This window comes from Phragmites australis, chromosome 8, assembly GCF_958298935.1.
Source record: "Phragmites australis chromosome 8, lpPhrAust1.1, whole genome shotgun sequence".
NCBI lineage: Eukaryota > Viridiplantae > Streptophyta > Magnoliopsida > Poales > Poaceae > Phragmites > Phragmites australis.
Genome location: NC_084928.1, coordinates 1,352,674 through 1,375,011, shown reverse-complemented (window position 1 = coordinate 1,375,011; position 22,338 = coordinate 1,352,674). Strand labels below are relative to the sequence as shown.

The 22,338-nt window shown below is 43.8% G+C and overlaps 2 protein-coding genes and 1 pseudogene across 2 annotated transcripts; 2 read left to right on the top strand and 1 right to left on the bottom strand.

Annotated features, from left to right (window-relative positions):
- The first annotated feature begins 67 nt into the window (after positions 1–67).
- On the top strand, positions 68–6,504 carry LOC133926158 (nudix hydrolase 14, chloroplastic). The gene is made up of 7 exons (XM_062371946.1): positions 68–352; positions 460–565; positions 703–780; positions 1,554–1,646; positions 1,724–1,816; positions 2,076–2,174; positions 6,121–6,504. Exons 1-7 carry the CDS (start codon positions 114–116, stop codon positions 6,364–6,366), a joined length of 954 nt encoding a protein of 317 aa, XP_062227930.1. The 5' UTR covers positions 68–113; the 3' UTR covers positions 6,367–6,504.
- A 1,497-nt stretch (positions 6,505–8,001) lies between these two features.
- LOC133927502 (putative cyclic nucleotide-gated ion channel 8) lies at positions 8,002–8,436 on the top strand (annotated as a pseudogene).
- Positions 8,437–13,442: 5,006 nt separating this feature from the next.
- LOC133926155 (SPX domain-containing membrane protein OsI_21475) lies at positions 13,443–20,594 on the bottom strand. Its single transcript, XM_062371942.1, has 11 exons — positions 20,402–20,594; positions 18,949–19,021; positions 18,036–18,156; positions 16,951–17,262; positions 16,685–16,789; positions 16,108–16,565; positions 15,349–15,650; positions 15,020–15,204; positions 14,297–14,487; positions 13,998–14,131; positions 13,443–13,903 (listed from the first exon to the last, which is right to left on the bottom strand). Exons 2-11 carry the CDS (start codon positions 18,999–19,001, stop codon positions 13,665–13,667), a joined length of 2,100 nt encoding a protein of 699 aa, XP_062227926.1. The 5' UTR covers positions 19,002–19,021; positions 20,402–20,594; the 3' UTR covers positions 13,443–13,664.
- Positions 20,595–22,338: the final 1,744 nt, after the last annotated feature.

The window sequence follows — 22,338 nt, the reverse complement described above, 5'->3', positions numbered from 1 at the left end:
AGGGCTTGGGCTCAAGTCGCACTCAGGTCCATGGGCCGATGGGCCGTCCGGCCCATTCGGTAGCGCTCGCTTCGCGTGCACGACGTTTCTCGCGACTACGCGAGCCGCAACAAATGGCGGCGGCGGCGAGTGCTCGTGCGCAGTGTCTGCTTGGCCTCCGCCGCCGTGCGCCGCTGCAGCCTCTTCCGTTCCCTTCCCCAATCACACGAGCAGTGATCCGCCGCCGCGGCGTGCGCATGGCCTCGTCGGATGGCTCTGGCGCAGCGCCGCCCAGCACGACCATCGAGGTTCCCGGAGCGGCTGGTCCCGTCCTCGTCGTTGCCGCGCCGGGTCTCCCAGAGGAGGACTTCAGGTCAGCTCCCCTGGCTCCTTCAATTTGGGATTCCGTGTGCCGGTTGGGCGAAGACCGAAGAGGAAAGCTCGCTGATTAGCTTGTTGTACCTGCAACTGGAAACGCAGGAACGCGGTGGATTCCACGCTGTTCAAGCAGTGGCTGAGGAATCTGCAGACCGAGAAGGGCGTCCTCACCTACGGGAGGTTGAATCTCACGCGAATCCTCATCCAGGTAGGATACAATTCTCAATCGAAATGGTTGACCTTTACTGTGATTTCGGCGCTGGATAAATTGCAGTGCTCTGTGAGCGAAACCCAGTTCTTGTTGTGGTGTGCGCATCCGAATTTGCAGTGCTGCGTTCTGTGCAGGGGGTTGACATGTTCGGGAAACGCGTGGGCTTTCTCAAGTTCAAAGCTGATGTCGTTGATGAGGAAACCAATACCAAGGTGATTGATCAGAAACTCTGAATGCTGGCGTTTGCACCGCACGGTGCCTTGTTTTTAGTACTGTTGTGATATTGGTGTACATATGTTTTGATCCTAGATAATCCCCCATGGTCATATATTAGCCTGGAGATCATTTAGGACTAACCTTAGTACTGACATGGCTTAACGTTCTGATCAAGGGTGTTCAAATTGATTATCACATCAGAGTTTGCTTGACGATATTAGTTTTTTTTTTATGGTGGTGGTAGGGGCAAGGAAGTAGTATATGTTTTGCCTGGTCAAACATATGCTCTCTGTGATAGGTAATTTCCTCTGTATCTTTGTATCTATGAGATTGATAAGGCACTGGGTGATGAACAAATCGAGCAGAGATAGATGGCTGTTAGGGAAGATGGTAAGGCAGGGGGAGCTGGGACAAACTAGGTTGGGCGATAGGGATGGATGTGGCAGGAGGGGAGAGAAATATGTGTGTTTTGCAAGGATTTTCTAATGCCGATAATAGAGGCTGAAGAACCACCGGTGTAGTTTTTTGTGTCTTTGTGTTTGAGCCTTGATATGTGGCACTGAATGGTTCGTTCAAAAGACCATGCTAATGGTGCATTAGCATGATTGTATGAAGCAAGTTGTTGGGTTATGTGCTTATTTTAATCTTTATGCGAGATCTTTCCTATGTTCACTAATGATCACTTTTGTTTTTTAAAGTGTATCTGGTGGAAATGTAGCTCTAGCAGGAATTGGGTTTTGTTCATATAATATTTTGACAACATATTTAGGTTCCAGGAATTGTCTTTGCAAGAGGGCCTGCTGTTGCTGTGTTGATTCTTTTGGAGTCTAAAGGGCAAACATATGCCGTTCTTACTGAACAGGTATAGTACCATGATTTAAAGCACGTGATTGATAGTCCGGAAGTGAATTTCTCTATTGACTGCTTCCAAAATTCTAGGTTAGAGTTCCTGTTGGAAAATTTATACTGGAACTTCCAGCTGGGATGCTAGATGATGAAAAAGGTGATTTTGTTGGCACCGCGGTCCGTGAGGTGACTATTTTTTTCTTCTTCCCTGAATGTATGGAGTATGTAAGTTCACATTATAGCATAGGGAATAAGTGAGCCTTGTGTTGGTCCTGCTTCGGCCTGGTTTTGTTTCACAATTCAGAAACCACAGCAATAATTATTTTCACATTGCTGAAACCACAGTATATTGAAGTTGCAGTCGGAATTTCACTTGAACTTATAAAATATTAATTATTGTACACACTACTTAACATTTTTTTGGTGATGATCTTATTGTTGACAGGTTGAAGAAGAAACTGGCATAAAGTTGAATTTGGAAGACATGGTTGATCTCACTGCACTGCTGGACCCTTCTACTGGACGTAGAATGTTCCCCTCACCGGTAACTGGCCTATGTTTTCCTTCAATTTCCAACTATCTGCATAACTAACATAACTAGGGTAACTCAATTTAGCTTAGCAGTTAGCACATTAGGAGCACCTGGTCATCATTATGTTGTCCCAAGAATCAGATTTCTAACAACATGAAGAACATCGAGATCAGTTCAATTGATAAAAATTCTGGCTGATAATTAAGTTTTATGCGAGATTGTGCTGGTGATCTATGCTACACGGATACGTGTATTGGTATCGGGCCGATACCGATACGCGGATACGTCATTTTCTCAAAAATCCTGATACACGGATACGTTTCAATATATCTTATTAAAAATAAGAATGAGACGTATAGAAATTATAGCAGCTACCAGGAAGCTAGAAACAATAAATTACCTTACGATTAAGCCATTTTACTGCTATTTGGGCCATTCTAGTTAAGTACTGGAGTGAGCCAACAGTCAAGACTCCATCTAAATAAGAATGTACAAAGAGGGTTACAAACTTACAACAAGTGCAGAGTGTAAAATACTAAAATTTAAGGCAGAAAAGATAAACAGATTACATCACCTTTAAGGAGTTACTTCCAACTGACCTACAACCCTTCCCTTCTTCTCTTATTGACTGAATGATAGATAGAACGCAGAAGAAACACAATCTCACGAGTAGCAAATTGGAAAGTCCAGTAGTTCACATGATAAAACATAAAAGTTCAACATAGCAGATAGCAGGTTCTACTTAAGTTCTATTACATAACATAATAGCTAGGATAGTGTAGCAGGCAGCAGCTATAGCTTGCAATTTCATCCAACTAGGCTTCTTCAGGCCTCCACATCTCCAGAAGACACGACTTGCAATTTAGGTTCATCGAGTGAAATGTTAGCCACTTCAAGAATCCCTAAACCACTTAGAGATTCAAAAGAATCTCCTCCCACATCCTAAATCCTTGATTCCTCTTTCTTGTAATCATCAGTCATTCTTGAGATATGTCTTAAATTTGGGTGCACATAGACCAAATCTTCAGCATGCTCTGGAGTTAGGGCATTTCTTTTGACAACATGAAGATGAGGCTGATTGCCTAACCAATTTGATGGCCAAATTCATCAATAAAGGAACAAACTATTCATGATCTGTCCACCAAGTTATGGGAGAAACAAACCATCTATCACAAAGAGAGTCAAGAAGATCATTGAATTCTTCGAAACAACTAGAGAACCTTGTGTATTCTTCTTTCACTTGAGACAATTCTGTTGGTATGCGAAAATACTTCTTGAAGCATGTCATCCTCATTTATGATACCTGTTTCTCCTTGTACACGGCCAACACCTCCATCTAGCCACCGTTGGCTATAATATCTACAATATAAACATAGGCAAGGGAATTAGCAATCGAGCTATCAACATAAGCAAGACAGCAAGTAAAGTGGAGATTATTATCTTGGGTTGAGTGGAGCCAAACAATAAAGTGGATTATTGCCTTTTGTCTACCTATCAAACAATATCTTATGAATAACCAAGTACAAGTCTGACTCCTCATCTGGTTGCTTCCCTTCCTATTGATATATCTCTTTCTTCACTTTCTCAATTATAGAATCCCACATCTCATAAATCAAGCGAAGACATGGTGTGTCAGTGTCCGCTACACGTATCATATCATACATAGATAATAGTAATCTTAAGAATATACTCCACATTCCTCCACCACACCTCACTTAGTACCTTGTCATGGACAAGAGCTGTGGTTTGAGCATCATCTTTGTAGATGTTCCATGCCTCACTAATTACCATTTGCTTAAGAGGCATTTTTCCCTCCACCATTCGTTTCAACATGTACACAACTAATGCAAATCGTGTTTCAGCAATAGCTAGTAGCTTCAAATAGCTAAACTTATTGAACATTGAAAGCCACACGCCATGGTTCATTATAAAATCCTTGATGATATGAGCTTCACTTCTAATAATATGTATAAATTCAAGTTGTTTCCAAACAAATTCCTCTTCTTCATTCTTTGGGAGTTTAGGCTCATAAATACTTTTCAAAGCAAGATTGAGAGTATGCATAACATATGGTGTCCAGAATATATTCTCATATTCAGCTTCTATAAGGAGACCCGCACCTTTGCAGTTTGCAGCATTGTCTGTGATGATTTGTACCACATTTTGATGACCCACTTCTTCAATAATAGACTTCAGCTTCTTAACAATGTATTCTTTTGTCTTCACTTGCCCTTCACAATTATCAGCCCTCAAGAACATAGGTGTCTTATCAAAAACAGCAACAAAGTTGATGAGTTGTTGCCTCTGCGGATCTGACCATCCATCAGCACAAATTGTCACTCCCTTCTCCTGCCATGTGCTCTTTGAACTCTGCAATAGCATCTCAATGTGACTCCTTTCTTGCTTCAGGAGCGTAGTTCTAAGCTTGTTGTACCTGGGCATTTTATAACCCGCCAAGTTGCGGTTACAAGCAAAGGAAATTGCTTGTTGAAAAATATGGATTTCTTGCAAAATTGAAAGATATCTCTATAAATCAATTAAAAACATAATTAGCACAACTGCACAAGTAAAGAAAACTTAAAATTGCAGCTTGATAATGATCAGTGCACTGCAATGCATACCTCCAGAATAAAATGATCTAGCAATTAGAGCATTAAGTGCTTGCGGTCCTCCATTGCCCAAGATTTCTCTAATGCACTTGCAGGTCCCCTCTCATTCTTCGTGCTGCCACCACATGAAGAATCCGTAGTAGGCAAAGACACAGTTCTCTATCTTGATCTTTCTACTAGTTCTTTGCACCTTTGAACATCTCCTCATTTGGCTAAGCAAATCTATTGACACCTTCAGACAAACATTGACTCTCTTTCCCTTCTTCTGTAGCAAGTAAGCTTCAACTTGAGGGTAGCTACTGAATCTTTCATATGGATAATACTTGCACTTCCATCTAGTATTACCCCCTGCTCTAGGTCTCTCTAAAACGTGGACATGATCCCACAATGGAGCCCTAATGTCTATCGACGTTGCAGCAGCACCACTACTTGAACTGTCGGTCGCCATCTTCTCACCGTTGGAACGAACACTGAAACAGAGTGACAACACCTAATCTTACAAAATGAACCTACTGCTAAGCCAATCAGGAGGGGGGAAAGGGGGAAAAGGGGAGGGGGAGAAGGAGAACTCACCGTCAGGTGCCAGCTGTAGGAGGTGAGGACGACTGGACAAGGTGCTCGACTAGGTCATGACTGTAGCCTGCAGGAGGTGAGGAGGAGGAGGAAGCCGATCATCGGTCCCGTGCTGGTGCTGGTCCTCGCTGTCGCCGGTCACCGGTCGTTGTTGGCAGGTCGTCAACACGGAGGCGGCACCATTGTTGTGCGCCTGGGCCTTGCGCCTATGCGTGCCGGTCGTTGTCGGCAGGTCGTCAACACGGAGGCGGCACCATTGTTGTGCACCTGGGCCTTGCGCCTATGCATGAAGGCGGTGCCGCTGCCGTGCGTTGCGCCTGTGCCCGTGCGTGGAGGCGGCGCCGCTGCTTTGCGCCCGTGCATGGAGGCGGAGCGGCTGCTGTGCCCCTGCGCCCGTGCGTCGGCCGGCTGGGTCAGGAGCATATGCCTTCATATGGGCTGGGCCGTATCCTGAACTGGACTAATACGTATCATCCCACGTATTTTAGTTTTCTGTATTTATTTTTAGTCATATACTTCATGGATACATATCGGCCACGTATCTGTATCGGATATGGTATCTGGTGCGGATACGCGACCAAAGTGCAGTATCCTTGTTTTAGAGCTGGTGATTAAAGGGAACAAGAATTATTGAAGGGTCAGCACTGTAAATGGCTCCTTTTTGCAGCAGTTGCTGGGATGGGAAGGTTTCCTTGGGCTCGCGCAGGAATTTTTTATCCCTGTCTGAAACATTGCGTTCCACTCCTGCTAATTCTGACTAATGTCTCCGTCACTAGGGTGGCTGCGACGAAGAGATGGGCCTGTTCCTATACAGGGGGCGCGTTGACGAGGAGACCATAAGAGAACTCCAAGGGAAGGAAACCGGGTTGCGTGACCACGGTGAGCTGATCAAGCTGCGTGTGGTTCCGTACAACCAGCTCTGGCGATCAACCTCTGACGGGAAAGCGCTCTGCGCGATAGCCCTGTACGAGATGGCCAAGAGGGATGGCCTCCTGCCGCCGTCCCTGTTGCCCAACTTGTAAGACCTGCCAGCCAATCGACGTTTTGCTGTAACAACTTTGATGGCTATTGCCTGAAACATGACAGGAATTGCATGTTGTACAAACAAATCATGTACATTTGGAGTATCTTGAGAAATGAAGGCGTCAGCTTGTGCATTACCGGTGCTGAGTTTCGTGTACGCACGTTGGATCGATTTTGCCAGAGAGAAGTTGGTATCGGCCCGCTGATCAGCAGCCTGCATGGTGCAACTAGGTGCCCGACCAGGGGTGGACGAGGGAGAGGAAGAAGAAAAGAAAGATGGGAAAAAGAGGAAGAGGAGGGAGAGAAAGATGAAGAGGAAGAGAGACGTGGATGAACTCTGCTACTCTGCATCCGCCGTTGTGCCCGACCGATCGAATAGCTTGCCGGCCTCGCGACCAACACATGCATGTAGTCTAAGCACGTGCGGTGGCTGGCCGACCGGTGCGCTTCGAGCCATCGGCTGATCCCGTGCGCGCGTGCGTCCCTCTCGATAGAGCCCCGATCGATCGCCAGACGCCATCACCCGGTCGTTGCCGCCGCCGCGCTCGATCGGTGGCTGCCCACGGCCGCGGAGCTCTGGCCAGTGTCCATCGCGTCGCGCGAGGCCGTCAGTATGTGGACCAAACACCACGCACTCGCCGTGCACCGCGCGCGCTCTCCCGTGAAGGGCAGGTGCAGCCGCCTTCTGGACTTGCGATTGGCTTGGCCACGCGCGAGGAGACCAGCCGGCGTGAGAGTGTGAGGTCCCCGACCATCCCAGCCGGCCGGCCCATCCATCAAGTCCGTGCGTGTGCAGATCGAAGCAAGCGCAACGATGGTCGTCGAGACTTCAAGCATGAACATTTTAAAAGGGTAAATTGAGTTTTAATTAAAACTCAAAAGTTAATCCTCTGGCGATCGACACAACATAGCCATAAATTGAGCAGCAACGTGTGTGTATACACACGACGAGTCTATTCTATATCTAAATACACTATAGTTTACTGTTACGTTATCCTCTGGTTACAATTTAAACAACTGTCAATTACAATCCGCTAGGTATATCAATTACAACTGTATATATAGAAGTATATAATTGCAACACGAGAAGTTAATGGGTTACGTTTTAAATTATACTATGATAACAATCGTGTTTCTTAGATTGTATATCATTGGAAAACGAATTTGTTGGGAGTTACGTTCATCTGTAATGCAATTGCGACTCAATTTTTTTTTACGTCTGGTTGTAACTCCTTATTTTACAGATTATAACTCTACTATTTTTTAAATTGTAATTACGCGTGACACAATAATAACTAGAGTTGTGTGTGTGTGTATATATATATGTGGGGGGGGGGCACTACTACAAAACCGACTATATATGTCGGTCCATCACTACCGGTTCCTAATGAGCCGGCAGTGATGGTGCTTTATTGTCGGTCCATACGTCTCGCGAGAAAAATCAGCTAATATAGAACAGTAACAAGGGGAATCACTGTTGGCTGATAAATTGAGCCGGCACTGATGCCCTTCACTGCCGGTTTATAGTACCAACTGGTAGTGAAAGGGTAGTTGGACCCGAATTTCTATTCCAATCGACTTTTGCTTGTAAAAGCTCACGTCTCCCCTCTCTTATCTCTCACGTCTGACTGCCTTATCCTCTCCATCAGCCACATCCGGTTCTCTCTCTCTCTCCCTTATCCTCTCCCACCGGCCTCGCAATCCAATCCAAGGAATCCACCGGCCTCGACGCTATCTGCGAGCGCTTCAAGCCCAGCCTCTACATGGAGTTCACCTACATCGTCCACGAGGGGGACCCTATCGACGAGATGCTCCTCATCATCCGGGGTCGCCTCGAGAGCTCCGCCACTGACGACAGCCGCATGGGGTTCTACAACCGGGGCCTGGTCAAGGAAGGGAACTTCTACGGTGAGGAGCTACTCACGTGGGCGATCGACCCCAAGGACGATGCCAACTTCCCACTCTCCATGCGCACCGTCAGGGCCATCTTCGAGGTCGAGGCCTTCGCGCTGCGTGCCGAGGAGCTCACGTTCGTCGCTGGCTAGTTCTGGCGGCTGCATAGCAAGTAGCTGCAACAGGCGACAGTGGACGACCGAGCAATTGTGATTGTTTTTTTATTTTTGTGAATGTTTGTGATTACAAAATGTGTGTGGGTGAGAATGTTTGTGATTGTGATTGTGATTGTTTGTAATTGTTCTGTGATTTTTGTGAATGTTCTATGATTGTTTGTGAGCAAGATGGCAAGGTCCAGTGGTGGCGAGCACGGCGAGGTCCGGTGGTGGCAGTGGTGAGCACAGCGAGGTCCGGTGACGGCACGACAGATGGATTTATTTTCTTTTTCTTTTTTTACTAAAAAAAGGCTTCACTGTCGGTTCAAAAACACCGGCGGTGATGACATGTAGGTTTCACTGCCCGTTACGTACTGTCGGATAGAAAACCAGCACTATAGCTAGTTTACCAACCAGCAATGATAGGCTATTCCGTAGTAGTGAGGGGAGAACTCACCTCATTCGCCTCGCGACCTAGCTGCCTAGCGAGCTCTTTCAATAATCTGTTCTGTTGTTGTCTTATACGTAAGATGAATGCTAGCAGTCGGAACATTAAGCAACCATCCAGTGATCAGTTGAGTAACGGACGGACCGTTTGCTAGACCTATCTAGCACACGGATCACAACTGCATCCTAAATCTAATCCTTCCATTATTTATATATATATATATATATATAATAATAATAATAATAATAATAATAATAATAATAATATATAAGTAACCCTGCTATCTGCACACATATACATATATGTGTGTGTGCAGATAGCAGGGTTGTACTTGTACGTACCTGACAAACACCCGATCGACATACGTGACGGGTTGATCTCATGCACCAAACTGTGTTAACCGAGTGACCGGTCAATGTTGAAGCTGAAGACAGTAGCAGGGCAACTCTCCTTTGGCAGGGTGTCCGATCTGATCCGATGAAGCTAAAGACCGAGCTAACCCATGCAAGTATTTATGCACACGTAGCTAGTGTATTTGATCTTGTGGTAGAACATGTCCATCTATAGTATCGACGCGCGCGAGTGCTTATATTTATAAAATGATTGTGTAATTTACTTGTGGCATGTCGAATTAAGAGCTGGGGGAGTATAGTGTAGTGTAGTATAGTATCCAAAAACACTAGCTAGCTACCATGAAACTCATGGATGATCGAAGAGAGGCTTAGCTAGCTAGGTAATAAACTATACATGCAAGGCAGCTGAACGAAGGCGAAGAGTGGTTGCATCATTGCATGCACGCGCATATATATGCATGGACGATAGCTCGGTCGTCTTACCTGATCGATCGCCCATCGATGGTCACCTGCCAGAGGAGAGCTGCCTACTACTGTCTTCAGCTGGTACTATCAGTCCATCAGGCTGCAGTCAGCTGCGCGCATGCATGCATGCAAGGATCTCTCTCCGTCTCTTCCACTTCGCTCCCATGCAAATCCTCCTGCTTCCTCGCCTTCGTCTTCGCGGCATCTGAGGCCCTCTTATAGCCACAGCGGCCTGCATGCTCTCGTCTCAGGAGCATAGCCAGCGGCATATGCCGTGGGGCGAGACTGCGAGAGATGCACTGCGACTTTGCTCCATGGTTTGTACCATGGATATCCTTCCCTCCGATTCCTCCGGACCAGCAACTTTATCCTATTCCCCTGCCACGATGAGGACTCCGTTGATTTGGAGAATCCGGTGGTCGATCGGTCAGTGTGCAGCCACAGTCGACCGGGGATGGCCGGCTCAGCTGGCTCGTCGCTTATATTGTCAAGCATCTTGCCCGCCCATGTCGTTGTACATGTGTCTGCCTTTGCGTGGTCGCGTTTAGGCAGCATCGGTCGTCTTCCCTTTTCAATGCGCCGCATGCATCGAGATCGTTGATCAGTTACTCCGAATTAACTAGATCGTTTGAGTCCACAACTAGCTAACTGGGCAAGGTTGTTTAAAGAAACAGCTATTTGGGCATGGTGGAATGTCACAAACTCTATGGGACATGCATGGCGACCGCAACGACGACGGCGAGAAGGTGCGGCGGCGCCAGGGGGGCGCACGGGAACATCGCTGGAAGCTTCGATCGGTGGAGACCGCGGGTTTGAGCGGGAACGGATAGTGTCGTCGTCATATCGGGTCCGGCCCGACAATATCTTTCGGTTTTTCTTTTTGGTTTTTTAAAGGACATGACTAAATACTGACCGTGCATGCTATAAGCGGTTAGCATGTATATCTTTAATTAGAAAAATACTTAATTAATTGTTTTCCTAATCATGCCAAATCGGCATCCGCACGCAGAGCACGCCTGTGACAACACCTTGGAAAAAGCAAATTTGTCTGTCCATAGGCAAAAATCGTATGCATTGAAAAAAGTATTTTATATACTATGAAAAAGCATTTCATATGCTGTGAAAAATCATTTCATCTGACCATCTTTTTCATTTTTAGTAATCCTAACAAAGACTAGCAGGACAATGTAGTAAAGAAGAGAGGTGACCTAAGTAGTCCAGAAAATCCAAAAAGTAAATTATTTCAATTTGTAAAACTCAAATCCGTGTAAACTCATAAAAAACATATTAGTTTCAAATTACAAGCAATTCATATGAACCTAGAAAAGCATATTATGTGAATTTGAAAAGCAAAATTAGTATAATTGGGTACAGATTTGAGAAACACATTTCGATGAATAAGCAATTTTTGTAAAGTCATGAGCAAGTTTTTGAAAAATCGTAAGCAAATTGTAATGCACACATAAGCACTTTTTTTATATAAAGTTGATGTTGAAAAAATAATGTCATCGAAATATATTGAATTGAGGTCTAGTTTTGAAGCTCTTATCGCACGAAGCACAATGATGCAATCAGATTTTAATTTTGATGCTCGGTTTGAAAACTATGATTTTTTTTAAAGTTTTGAAATGGAGTTGTATGTGAATGACATTAGCAATTTTGTTATCTTTTCCTTTCCATATATGCAACAACACTAGTCCTCCCATGTTAAAGGCATGTTTGTTTCAGTTGGAGATTCTGAAAAACAGCTTATAGAAGCTGGATTGTAAAAAGTTGGATTGTGAAAATCTTTTAGATCGTAGATTCTAAAATTTTTTAATGGACAGTTTAGTAAAATAGACTTTCACAATCTATCAAAAGCTGCGAAAAACCAGCTTCTCAGATTTCTACAATCCAACCAGCAGATTTTAAAAAGCTATAACCAAAAGCTGTCTGTTTGTTTCAGCTTCGGATTGTAAAAGCTGAAAGCCACAATCCGAAGTTGAAACAAACAGGCCCTAAATACTCAGCCGATCCAAGCGTGCATGCCACGTGATAAGGATATGCACGCTCAGAATTTAGTCTTTAGATTTTTTAAAAAGCGTCTTTTAAAGAGCTTTTTCTGCGACATTTTGGCTAATTGGCTACCTAAAAGACATTTTTCACAATAATTCAAATGTTCGATGCTCCCTACTTTGTAAATTTTGAAACGTATGCATGGCAGCGTATCAATGTGACTAGGCTATTACAAGTGTCATTTACATATTCTATCAGAAGATACGACGGTGAAGTTGATTGGTTCTTTTTTTGAGATGTAGCATTTTCTACATAATAAATATATTAAACTCTTATCTAGTTTTTAAACTCTTATCTAGACATTTTTCGATCATTGCATCTGGTAGTGAACGTTCCTTTACTAAGTTTTTAAACAAACATGACATATATGCATGTGCGGACCAATACATGCAAAGTGGGACCTCTTACGTTGGATGTGTGCATCTTGGCCTAGAATGACCACTTCACCATTTCAACTTCCTCCTCAATCTGTGTGGTAGCATGAATTCATCTATTGAGATATTTAGTGTCCCCTCGTTTGATGATAGATGTAGGTGATGGGAGCCAAAAAGAGGACATGGAACTATGAAAGAATGCTACTAAATGGTTAGAGCTATAGTAGTGGCGATCGAAATCAGGGATAAAGACATCAGGACGAATCAATTATACTTACAATTGTCCAAAAAGATAATAGTCTATAGGACATCTGACGTATAGTCTGATTTTCCCTTATGACGTTTGGTTAATTGGTTCGGTGAAAAAGGGGAGATGCTAAACTCTAGGCGGCTGTTTTTTGCCATCCGTCCGATTGACATTTCTCAGCCCTTTGATTTTCATCCAACGAACCTCCCGCATCTATCCATTGTTCATCTTCTCCAACGAGTCATCTCCCCCCTCTCTATCGTTGTGCACAACGCCAACGCCTTGCTCCTTATCCTGCCTTCCTCCATCGTCAGATCCGCCGTAACAGCCCTCCACCCTCTACTAGGCCTGCCTACCTCCTCAGGAGCTCCTCTAAACCTAGCAACGAAGGAACCTCCCAAATCAACCCCGGGTATCCGGCAGGCGTCATTTTTCGAAACAGAGGGTGGACGAGATTTCATTTGCCGACCAGGTCGGTCGGATTAAATGGAGGACACCCCTTACAAAGGCGCTCATAGTGGAACCTGGCCGGATGCCGCCTCTCGTCATCCCGTCGCGTTTGCTTCGCCGGCCTCGTCGCTGCCCTCAGGCGACCTCTAGAGTCTTGCATGCGTTGGGCCTACCGGAGTGCCCCTCTCGTTTCTCCCTCCATGGCCGATCATATCCTAGTTGCGTTATCACGGCCAACATGAGCTGGAGATACGTCTTAGCCTCTGCTCATGGGTAGAAGAGGACATGATGCAATGCCTCCGTCCCGACAACCGAGAGGAAGACGGCCGCCGCCGGACGATCCCGCACCTCCGCGAGCCACCACTCTCCGGCCATGCTCGGAGTCATATAACTCCGGTTAGTAATCAGCTATCAAAAACGTTTTGAGTACCAGCACCTAATGAAGTGGTACTAGTTTATCACAAAGGCCGAAGCAACAGTCATGCATAGGGCATCGCATCCCTCCATGGCCGAACTCTCAACGGTGACTGGTCGAGACATCTCAAGGTCTGGCAGCAAGCAGCCAAGAGATACCAATGCCAGTAGTTGATCGATGTACTCATGTACAGCATGCGCATACGGAATCATGATCGAGATTGAGCACAACATCCACCGACACGATAACAAACAAGAGAACGGAGAGGGATCAAAATTTTGCAGGGCAAGGCCCGGTTCAGCTGCTGCAGATCAATTTACAGCAATCAAATCGATGAGCATACAAGACGAGACTGCCCCTTCGGGCAATGGCAACGTTGGCTTCATTTCCTCTACGGAACGGATGGTGGTGACAGATACACCATGGAACCGGACCCTCGCCATCAGAAGAGCGAGTTGTACGTCAGGAAAGTGCACGCGATGGACGCGCCGCAGATCACCAGAGACGGCAGCAGGGTGATGTTGAGGAGCTTCCCGACGCCCAGGTAGCCCGCCGCGGTGATCGTGCAGTCGGCGACCACCCTTGCCAAGGTCCCGGCCTCCGTCGACAGGAGGCCACCGTTGTACGTGCCACGGGAGAGGCGGGACGACATCACGCTTGATAGGAGGGAGAGGTTGACGCCTGCAATTGCCAATAAGATGGGAGAATTTGTTCAGTGCCAAAGAGAAGCATACTATGAAGTGCCATGAATTTCGGAAAAGAATGGATTTCTCACCTTCAAGAACTTCAGCAGACACAAATGTGACCAGTGCTGAGACGACGTACTGGACAACAGAGTATGTACTCGTAACTTTGAAGCTGAAAACAATGCCTACTAGCAATGTGATTTGAGATGCCATCAAGAGTTGCCTGTCAAACATCAATCAATTTGGTAATGCAGAATTTATGTCTGAAAATTATAGGTCCGTTTATATAAAGATTGGGATAAAATTGTTCGGCGATCATGGATTAGTGATAACACCAAAAAGGAAAGGGCATAAGCAATGCCAGTACTGAAGCATGAAATTCACAAACCTGTCCTCAAACATGTTGCTGATGTATGTGCCAACAACAGCATTAATAGGAAGGACTGTCAACCCAAGGATTGCGAGGAAAATTGCCACTGCGCTTGTATTCCAACTGAAATAGTGATTGGTGATAACACTTGACTCCGAAAGTAAAATCTCCATTGAATATTTGAGCATGAAGTATATCAATAATTGGACCTACATAAGCAAAGTAAAATTGAGTCAAGATGTCCAGAAATAAAAGAAAATAATAATCGCACAGCCTGATTGGATGAGGTAGATTTAGCCTAAAGCAGAGAGTGGTTAAAATGCGAGAACCCTAATGTGGATTTGGGAAAGGCAGAAGGATTTTCTTTTGATCCCCAAGTATTGTATAACTTTAATATCTAATGGCTTTGGTTTGTTTTGAAGTAAAAAAAAAAAAGAGTTCCCCTTACCAGTACCTACTTTAAAAAAAACTTGTGTAGGACACATATCTTTTTCAAAATAAAGGAGGCAGCTTGGACAAATCAAAACCGCATGCCTTCATTTGCTTTGGAAAGAAAAATCAGGAAACAGACTAATTAAAGTCAGAGGCTGTCTAAAGGGCAAGAACTAAAGAAACCAAAACATATTTAGCCTATTACCAACCCCTCAGTACTTGCTGGGGATTCAAATAAATTCTCAGAAAAAAGGTACAGAAGAAAATCAAGGAAAAAGTGGTTAATTTAGCATAATGACATTCTGATACCTTCACTGACGGAGTAAGCAATCTGTATGCTGAGCCAATAGACGTCGCAGGTTTGTGAGAATCTTCTGCAGCTTCCTCACTGTCATCAACTTCTTCATCTTCGTCTTCATTTTGTTTATTTCCAGAGTCTGTGAGCAATGGTTGTGCAAGTCCATTTTCTAGTTGCCCAATATCCACCCTTTGTCCTGTCATCATGACAAACATCCAATCAAACTAATCAAGAAGATGGATCAGACAACCTTCTGAATGGTGGATTAAAAAAAGCTCAAGTTACAGTGCACGATCCAAAGTAACGAAAAGGCATCAGTACATTAGATTTCTGGACTTACCAGAAGCAGGATTTTGTGGGGCATCATTCACCTCAGTAGCACGGTTTGGTTCCTTGAATGAAATCCATAGCCACACTAAGTACAATAGCCATGAAACTGCCATCACCCAACCAGGTAGAGTTGATTGATTGAAAGTAACCATGTAGATCTTAAATTTCCACTGAAGTAGACCAGCTAGTGCTGGCCCACAGGCCATGCCAAGTGCACTTGCGCTAACAAATCCTGCTGAAGCTTGCATACGTATCCTTGAAGGGACACAATCACTAATGTAACGGCGATTGACAGCTCTTGCAGAACCCAATCTGTGTCAAAATAATTATACTCATTACAACATGAAAACATAAAGCAGTGCTGAAAACATGTAAACACAAAACAGTGATGAAAAGATAGTTAACTGCCATGCAGAATATTTAGTACAAGATTTTTCTTTTCAGTAAGAACAAAAGGTCACAGGAAATCGCATTTGACAAATCCTCGCGCCAAGAAATAATACTAGATGTTGAGATCTTTGCAATTGTATCCTAATGTTTCTGATCAACACTATTATGAAAAAGGACACCTGCTACTGAAGAACTTAATTCTGAAAATGAAAGGACACTGGCTACTGAAGATTGAAGCAATCATTTTCCTGCTGTTGATCTTCCACTAGAATATAAAACTGACAACTAAAGCAAAACCCTTATACAAGAAACGTTACAGTTGAAATAATCAACTGTATAGTTAAAGCTGTGAACAGTGCTTCTATGAAAGAAAACATACCCACAGAGTAAGCGGCCGATAATAAGGACTGTTAGGGACTTCATATCATATGCCATTGCATAGCACACATTCCCCAAGAAAAGAACAATGCTACTGAAAACAAGTGGTTTGAAATATGACTTGTTGGACCATGCACTGAAGTAAACTGAGGAAAATATTTGCGCAACAGCCATTGAACCAATGACAACACCACAAACAGTAGAAGCAGCCCCAAGGCTCACTGAGTAGTCATCCGCAGTTGGCACAATGATGTATGTGTTGACCATGTAAAGGAATGTGTTCACCAGGTTCAACATAAGGGACATGAAATGGTATTTTTGATCTTCTATTTCTTCTTCCCCTGCAGTACTAGGAGACTCCTCATCCACAATCAGGGCATGTTGCCCCAAAAATCGAAGAAAATTAGTCGAACGAGTTAGCCTATCCACTGAGGAATTTATCATATCAATAATTGGGTCCTGCAGTGGATCAAGAACAGCCTGGTCAGACACAAGTGTTGAGTATAGCGACTACTCTACTGGAGTAAAGAATATTCTCAATTATGGTATCACGTAAATAACGGATAAGAGAAATATACCTTAAGAGCAGCAGATGGCTGATCATAAATCGACAGGTAACTTCCCTGACGCTCCTGAAGTTCGGCAATGTTACGTGACAAGGCTCCTACAACAGCCCCTACACCCTGGTTGCGAAAAAAAGGTAAGGCTAATGCATGTTCCATGGAATGTTCCAAAGGATTGGGAAAGCAAGGCATAGCTACAAATAGAAAAAATTATGCAATACAGATAAACACCCATACAACAACAAATTTTAATGATACTAAATTTGGATTCAGTGCATTACCACATGCTTGAAGACCTGCTGTAGCTGAGAATAGGGGTGATTTGATCTACTAGTCACATAGTAATCAGTAAATCTGTAACCGAAGCGCTTATCGAACTTCTTCAAAATTTTCCGAATGCCAGTTGCATTAAGATCAACAAACTTGAGAAGTTTGATGAGATCCAGACCAACCTCCCTATAAGCTTCTCGCAACTCAGCAATGCCAGATATATCTGGCTGCTCTTGTAGTATTGCTCTTTGCTTTCCTAACTTCTCTATCCTGTTTGCCAACATTCCTTGTTGTTCCAACAGAAACAGGACAATCTTCTCGATCTGAATAGACATAGAATAAGACATATGCAGATTAATAAATTGTCTCCAGTAGGAATAATTGGATGAAATTAATACATGAATTATGTACCGAAACCAAGAAATTAATACCAAACCAAGAAAGATGTCAACTGAACTGCAATGGCTCACATGAAAGTACATGAATTATGTACCGAAAGCTAACATAACCATATGTTTCTGAACAAATAATCGACTAAATGTTGATTAAGGGACTTCTAATAATAGTCTACATCATTGTATTTCTGACCTAGTCATTTACATAAACAGCATGGTATTGCTGAACATGCAAGTGCATATAGAGGTCAAATATAGATAATGCATGGTCACCATGTTGATGCTACAGTTTGCAAGTTAGATATCCACAGAGAAGCTAAAAGGGCTTGTTTGGTAGAGCTCTCAGACCAACTCCCAGAGTGGAATCAATGGTAGCTCTGCTAAACGGCAATTTGCAGTTTTTAGCTCTCCGAATGATTCTGTGATAGTGATTCCCTAAAATGAACTAGATGTTAGGAGCTGAAAAAATCAGTTTCTTTTTATTCACTTCCCTCACATAATCACTTCCTCTATAGAGTTTAATCTAGATAATCACTAGATAATCACTTTCAGTCACAGAATTACTTCCTCCAGAGAATCACTTCACACAAAGAATTTGGATCATAGGAAGCTCTACCAAACATGCCCAAAGTCTGCAAGTTAAAGCAGATCAGGGAGGATGAAGTGATGAGTTTGCACATATATATATTTTTTAGCATTACCTGATCATCAAGCATCTTCGAGAAATCCTTGAGAACTCGGCGACGATCTTTCTCACCTTGTTGAAGCTGCTGGCCATACTGATTAACTTTCTTCTTCATCAACTTGTAGTTTATATAATATCTGAAAACATTGGCATAAATAAGACAACGGTGAAGCTTCGTATGAAAGGATGTTAGCCCGAAACCTTTTACATCAAGGAGGAGATCAAAGCATGATGGGTCCAAACTACTGGGAAGCCTGGCCATGAATGTGATTATAAGACAATCAAAGGTTCAACAACAACAACAAGCAAGCAGGCAAGTTGGGGTATGCTAGAGATGAAACTCACAAGATCCAACTAAAAAGATGATGAGAAAACAATAATGATAATAAAAGGTCCTAGTAATAGTAAAAAATAAAAGTAATAACGGTACGAGGAGACTAATGCATAAGCTATGGTTCTGACGCGTAGATTGCTAACTTCCACGCGCTTCTATCCGTGGATAGTTCTTTGAGGATATTCCATTCCTTCAAGTCTCTCTTTACAGACTCCTCACATATTAGGTTTGGTCGACCCTTCTCTCTTCACATTATCAGCATGTTTCAGTATCCCCCTATGCACAAGTGACTTTAGAGGCCTCCGTTGGATATGTCCAAACCATCTTAACCGATATTGGAGTCAAAGGTTCAGCAATGTCAATTTTTCATTACCAAGTTATTTGGTTTGTTCAGTAAATGTAATAAGATAAACTAGGTATATCTCCTTAGATAATCTAGGTATATCTCCTTAGAGGAGTGGATATAAGCTACTTTTCCTCAAAGAAAAGAAAAGGTAAACCACTGATTAAATTGAAGATGTTCAGCGAACTCATAATTTTATACTAGTATAAGTTGGTTCATAATTAACAGAAATATACAAAAATCATGAATTACCCTTTCCATTCTGGAATTTGATCAGCCATCAATTTTTTGCCGAAGTTAACCATCTTGACTTTGACTAGTTAATCTGCAAACAAATATAGTGACGTATAAGTAGCACAAATGGAAAAAAAAACCAAATATTGAATACAATTGCTGAGATGTGCCATAAAATAAAAGAAAGCTGTCAACGAGCAAAGTTACATAAACATTCTCATTCTGGACATATGTTCTCTGCTTAGTGTAACTCAGCTGTAAATTCCAAAAGGGCATCACCGTTTTACATGGAACAAAATGACAAGCTCAGTAAGGTGACGCAATGAACCTACACCCTAAGATGAGAAACTTCCAACAGAAAGGCTATAGGCCCAGGATAGTTCCTCAAAGTATGAGTTGTGTACAATTCACCTTGTGATGGTCACTTCCGTATACGGCGTACTACACGTGAGAATTAACCTGTTACAGTCTTAGTCCTTTTCAATAGACCTAACATAATTGATCGATTGTTAAAACCCTCAGATGAATTTGGACGATCACAAATCGATTTCATGTCACATTCTCACATGGCAAAAAATGACAAGTCACAAAAGTCCAACTTCGCTTACTGAGTGACAACCTTTCAACCAACGACCTAATCAATTTTATATCTAATTGCAATGCACATGCTGTTGACAGTAGAACAGTCAGCATAAAAGCCTCATGCAACTATATTAAAACCCAAGATTTTAAAACACATAAAACCAATTGCCTACAGTTTTTTTCAGGAACTACGGGGAGAACTACTAAAAAGGAAAAAATTGAAGATTAGATTGGATCTAAACTGAGTTCGAGCTACAACCTGCACCGTATTGTAGACCCCACTCTGCTACAGGCTACCTCAATTCAACCAAATTGGTAGTAATAGGCAGTAACCCTTTACAAATCCAAACAGAAAACAACAATAACCTACCAAACTAAACAAATCTGACACTCAATCTGGAATTAAGGCTAACCCGATGCACAGAAATGTCGACTGGTGGCAGCTCCACAACACATCCGGACAATATAATTTAATCTAGAGCAGGACAACTTTTAAATAACCATAATTAAGTTGAATTCTTTCCAACTTCGCAGCATCCCTCTAAAATATTCGAAACTCTGAAACACATGAATAGATCAAAACCCAATTTTTATGCTGTTGGGTGCTAACAAAGCCCCCCGCAGGCTGCGCCGAACCCACGGAACTCAACCATCCGCAAATCATCGCGGAAGAACCAAAAAAATCACACGGGGGAGCCGCAAAAAACTCCTCAACGCATCATGTCATCAACACACGCCGCTCCATGCCTCCATCCCATCCTCGGAATCCCACTAGCCTCTCTCCTAACGTTGGGTCGCTAACTACCCGCCGAACCGGTGGGAAGTCCTGAACAAAAGAAAAATCTCAAAAACCGGTGGGAAGTCAGCGATGAGTGAGCCTCGCCGTTACCTCTCTCCGGCGTGCGCGCGCCTCGGCCAGCAGACCGGATCGGGCCGTGCGCGAGAGGGGGGAGGGGGCGGAAGGAAGGAAAGAAGGAAAGGGAGGGGAGGGGCGCGTGGGAAGCGGCGGCGGGTATTTATAGGCGAGGAGGAGGGAGTGGCAGCCGTGAGCCGCCGCGGCGAGGCTTGGCAGGAGGAGGAGAGAAGATGCGTGCGCGTTCGCGCTGCGGTTTTATCGGATCGGATCCGCTTCGGGTCGGGCGGCTTTGCCTGGATTGCCCTTCCACGTCAGCGCGCCGCGTGGCTCCAGTCCGTTACGTGCCGAACCGTACCGTCGCACGGCGGTGGCTAGCTCTTGCACTGCCCGTGGTAACTTTGCTCATCATCTAAAGCTGCTTTATATTTGTACTACTGCTACTTCTAGCTTCCTCGGTCATCCTTCTTTCGCTAGTCACTCTTCTTACAAATTCAGTCGATAGATTCAAGATGACGAATCACAATTAGCTTAATCCCTTCAACTCAGCGAGCCTTGCGGGTGTAAAATGGAGAAAAATAACCATTAAGAAATAGAAGTCAAACATCATTTTGCATCTTCCAATTACCAAAAGGTATGACTTGAGTCCGTACCTCGAATAGCAACTTTCCTTTGACTTTCTCATCCTGTTGATTTCAGTCTATCACTTCCAGAGAAAACAAAAGAACATGTCGTAAGTGGGTCCGTCCCCAATTGACCTCAACTACTCTTGTTACGCCATCTTCAGCTCCTCGAGCAGAAGATCCTACCTCGGACGCACCTGAAACAGACACGCGGCCTAAGAAAGCCGAGACCTTGATATCAACTCCAACCGATGACCCTTGGATGGTGATAGAGGTTCTCCTCAAAACTACAGGTGCTCAAGCAGCTACTATCAAGGCCCGATATTCGAAGATTGAGCACTCCGACTGCCAGAAGGAGCTTAACGCCAGCCAAGAAAAAATTGAATGTAAGTCCACTCCCAGATCACAAATATGTGATTCGATCATTAGGCAGCTAGTGATAATCAATTTATGTTTGCCTTTCCAGTTCTTGAGTCCTCCTTGAATAGAAAAGAGACCCTCATCAATGATGCGATGAAGACCATCGATGGTAATTCCAAATACCAGAAGAAACTCAGAAACGATGTGAAGATAGCGAGAGCAGAACGAAAGGCCATGGCTACCGAACGGGACAATATGGCTACTGAACGAGACATTGTTGTTGCTAAGCGAGATGTTGTGCTTTTAGCACTCCAGACACTGAAGGAGCAAACCCTCGATCATATGAACCAATTGGCTCTCGTAAGCGCCACGACAATGCTCGACCTCCTCAAAAGCTACAACCCACCCTCGACAAGTCAGTAGTGACAAAGGTGTTTGATTGTTCAGCAGAGGAGGCAACGTGCATTATTGAAAGCATTAGGCCTCTAGTCCCTAACTTTGTCGAGTCCTTAGGGCTCAGCCTGCCTGATAATGACAGTGAGGGTAGTCCCTCAAGCTAATGGTCTGTTTGACTTCTGAATATTCTAAACTTAATCTATGGTCTAGGGATGTTTGTAACAATACTACCATTATTTTGCCTGACTGGTATGCTATTGCCTGCTATTTCTTTGTTGATGAAATAGGATTAGCACAAGTACATGCAATACTAATTAGCACATGTTAAGCCCATCCTCGAGACTTGCTTATTAGTTGTCTGTTAATGCTTGAGCACTCAACTAGATAGATGATTAAATGCGTCGGCCTTCGAGTAACCACTCGAAGGAACCATAATAATAAGGAAAAGACTAGTATAAGACTAAAAACAGGAATAACATGATAATGTTTTGCAAATTTTCACCAGCTTGCATTTTGACCAGCACGCGAGCATGAACTCGAAAGAGAACACATATAGAACCAACTAGGACTTCAGAACCTTGTTAGCCATTAGGC

What these genes read in the sequence shown, in the direction of transcription:
- LOC133926158 (XM_062371946.1), top strand. Translation starts at nt 114, where the DNA reads ATGGCGGCGGCGGCGAGTGCTCGTGCGCAGTGTCTGCTTGGCCTCCGC. An exon ending in CTCCCAGAGGAGGACTTCAG is followed by an intron (nt 353 to 459) that starts GTCAGCTCCCCT and finishes CTGGAAACGCAG; the next exon opens with GAACGCGGTGGATTCCACGC. An exon ending in TCACGCGAATCCTCATCCAG is followed by an intron (nt 566 to 702) that starts GTAGGATACAAT and finishes CGTTCTGTGCAG; the next exon opens with GGGGTTGACATGTTCGGGAA.
- LOC133926155 (XM_062371942.1), bottom strand. Translation starts at nt 19,001, where the DNA reads ATGGTTAACTTCGGCAAAAAATTGATGGCTGATCAAATTCCAGAATGG. An exon ending in CAAATTCCAGAATGGAAAGG is followed by an intron (nt 18,157 to 18,948) that starts GTAATTCATGAT and finishes CAATGTTTTCAG; the next exon opens with ATATTATATAAACTACAAGT. An exon ending in AGCAACATGTTTGAGGACAG is followed by an intron (nt 14,132 to 14,296) that starts GTTTGTGAATTT and finishes GATGTTTGACAG; the next exon opens with GCAACTCTTGATGGCATCTC.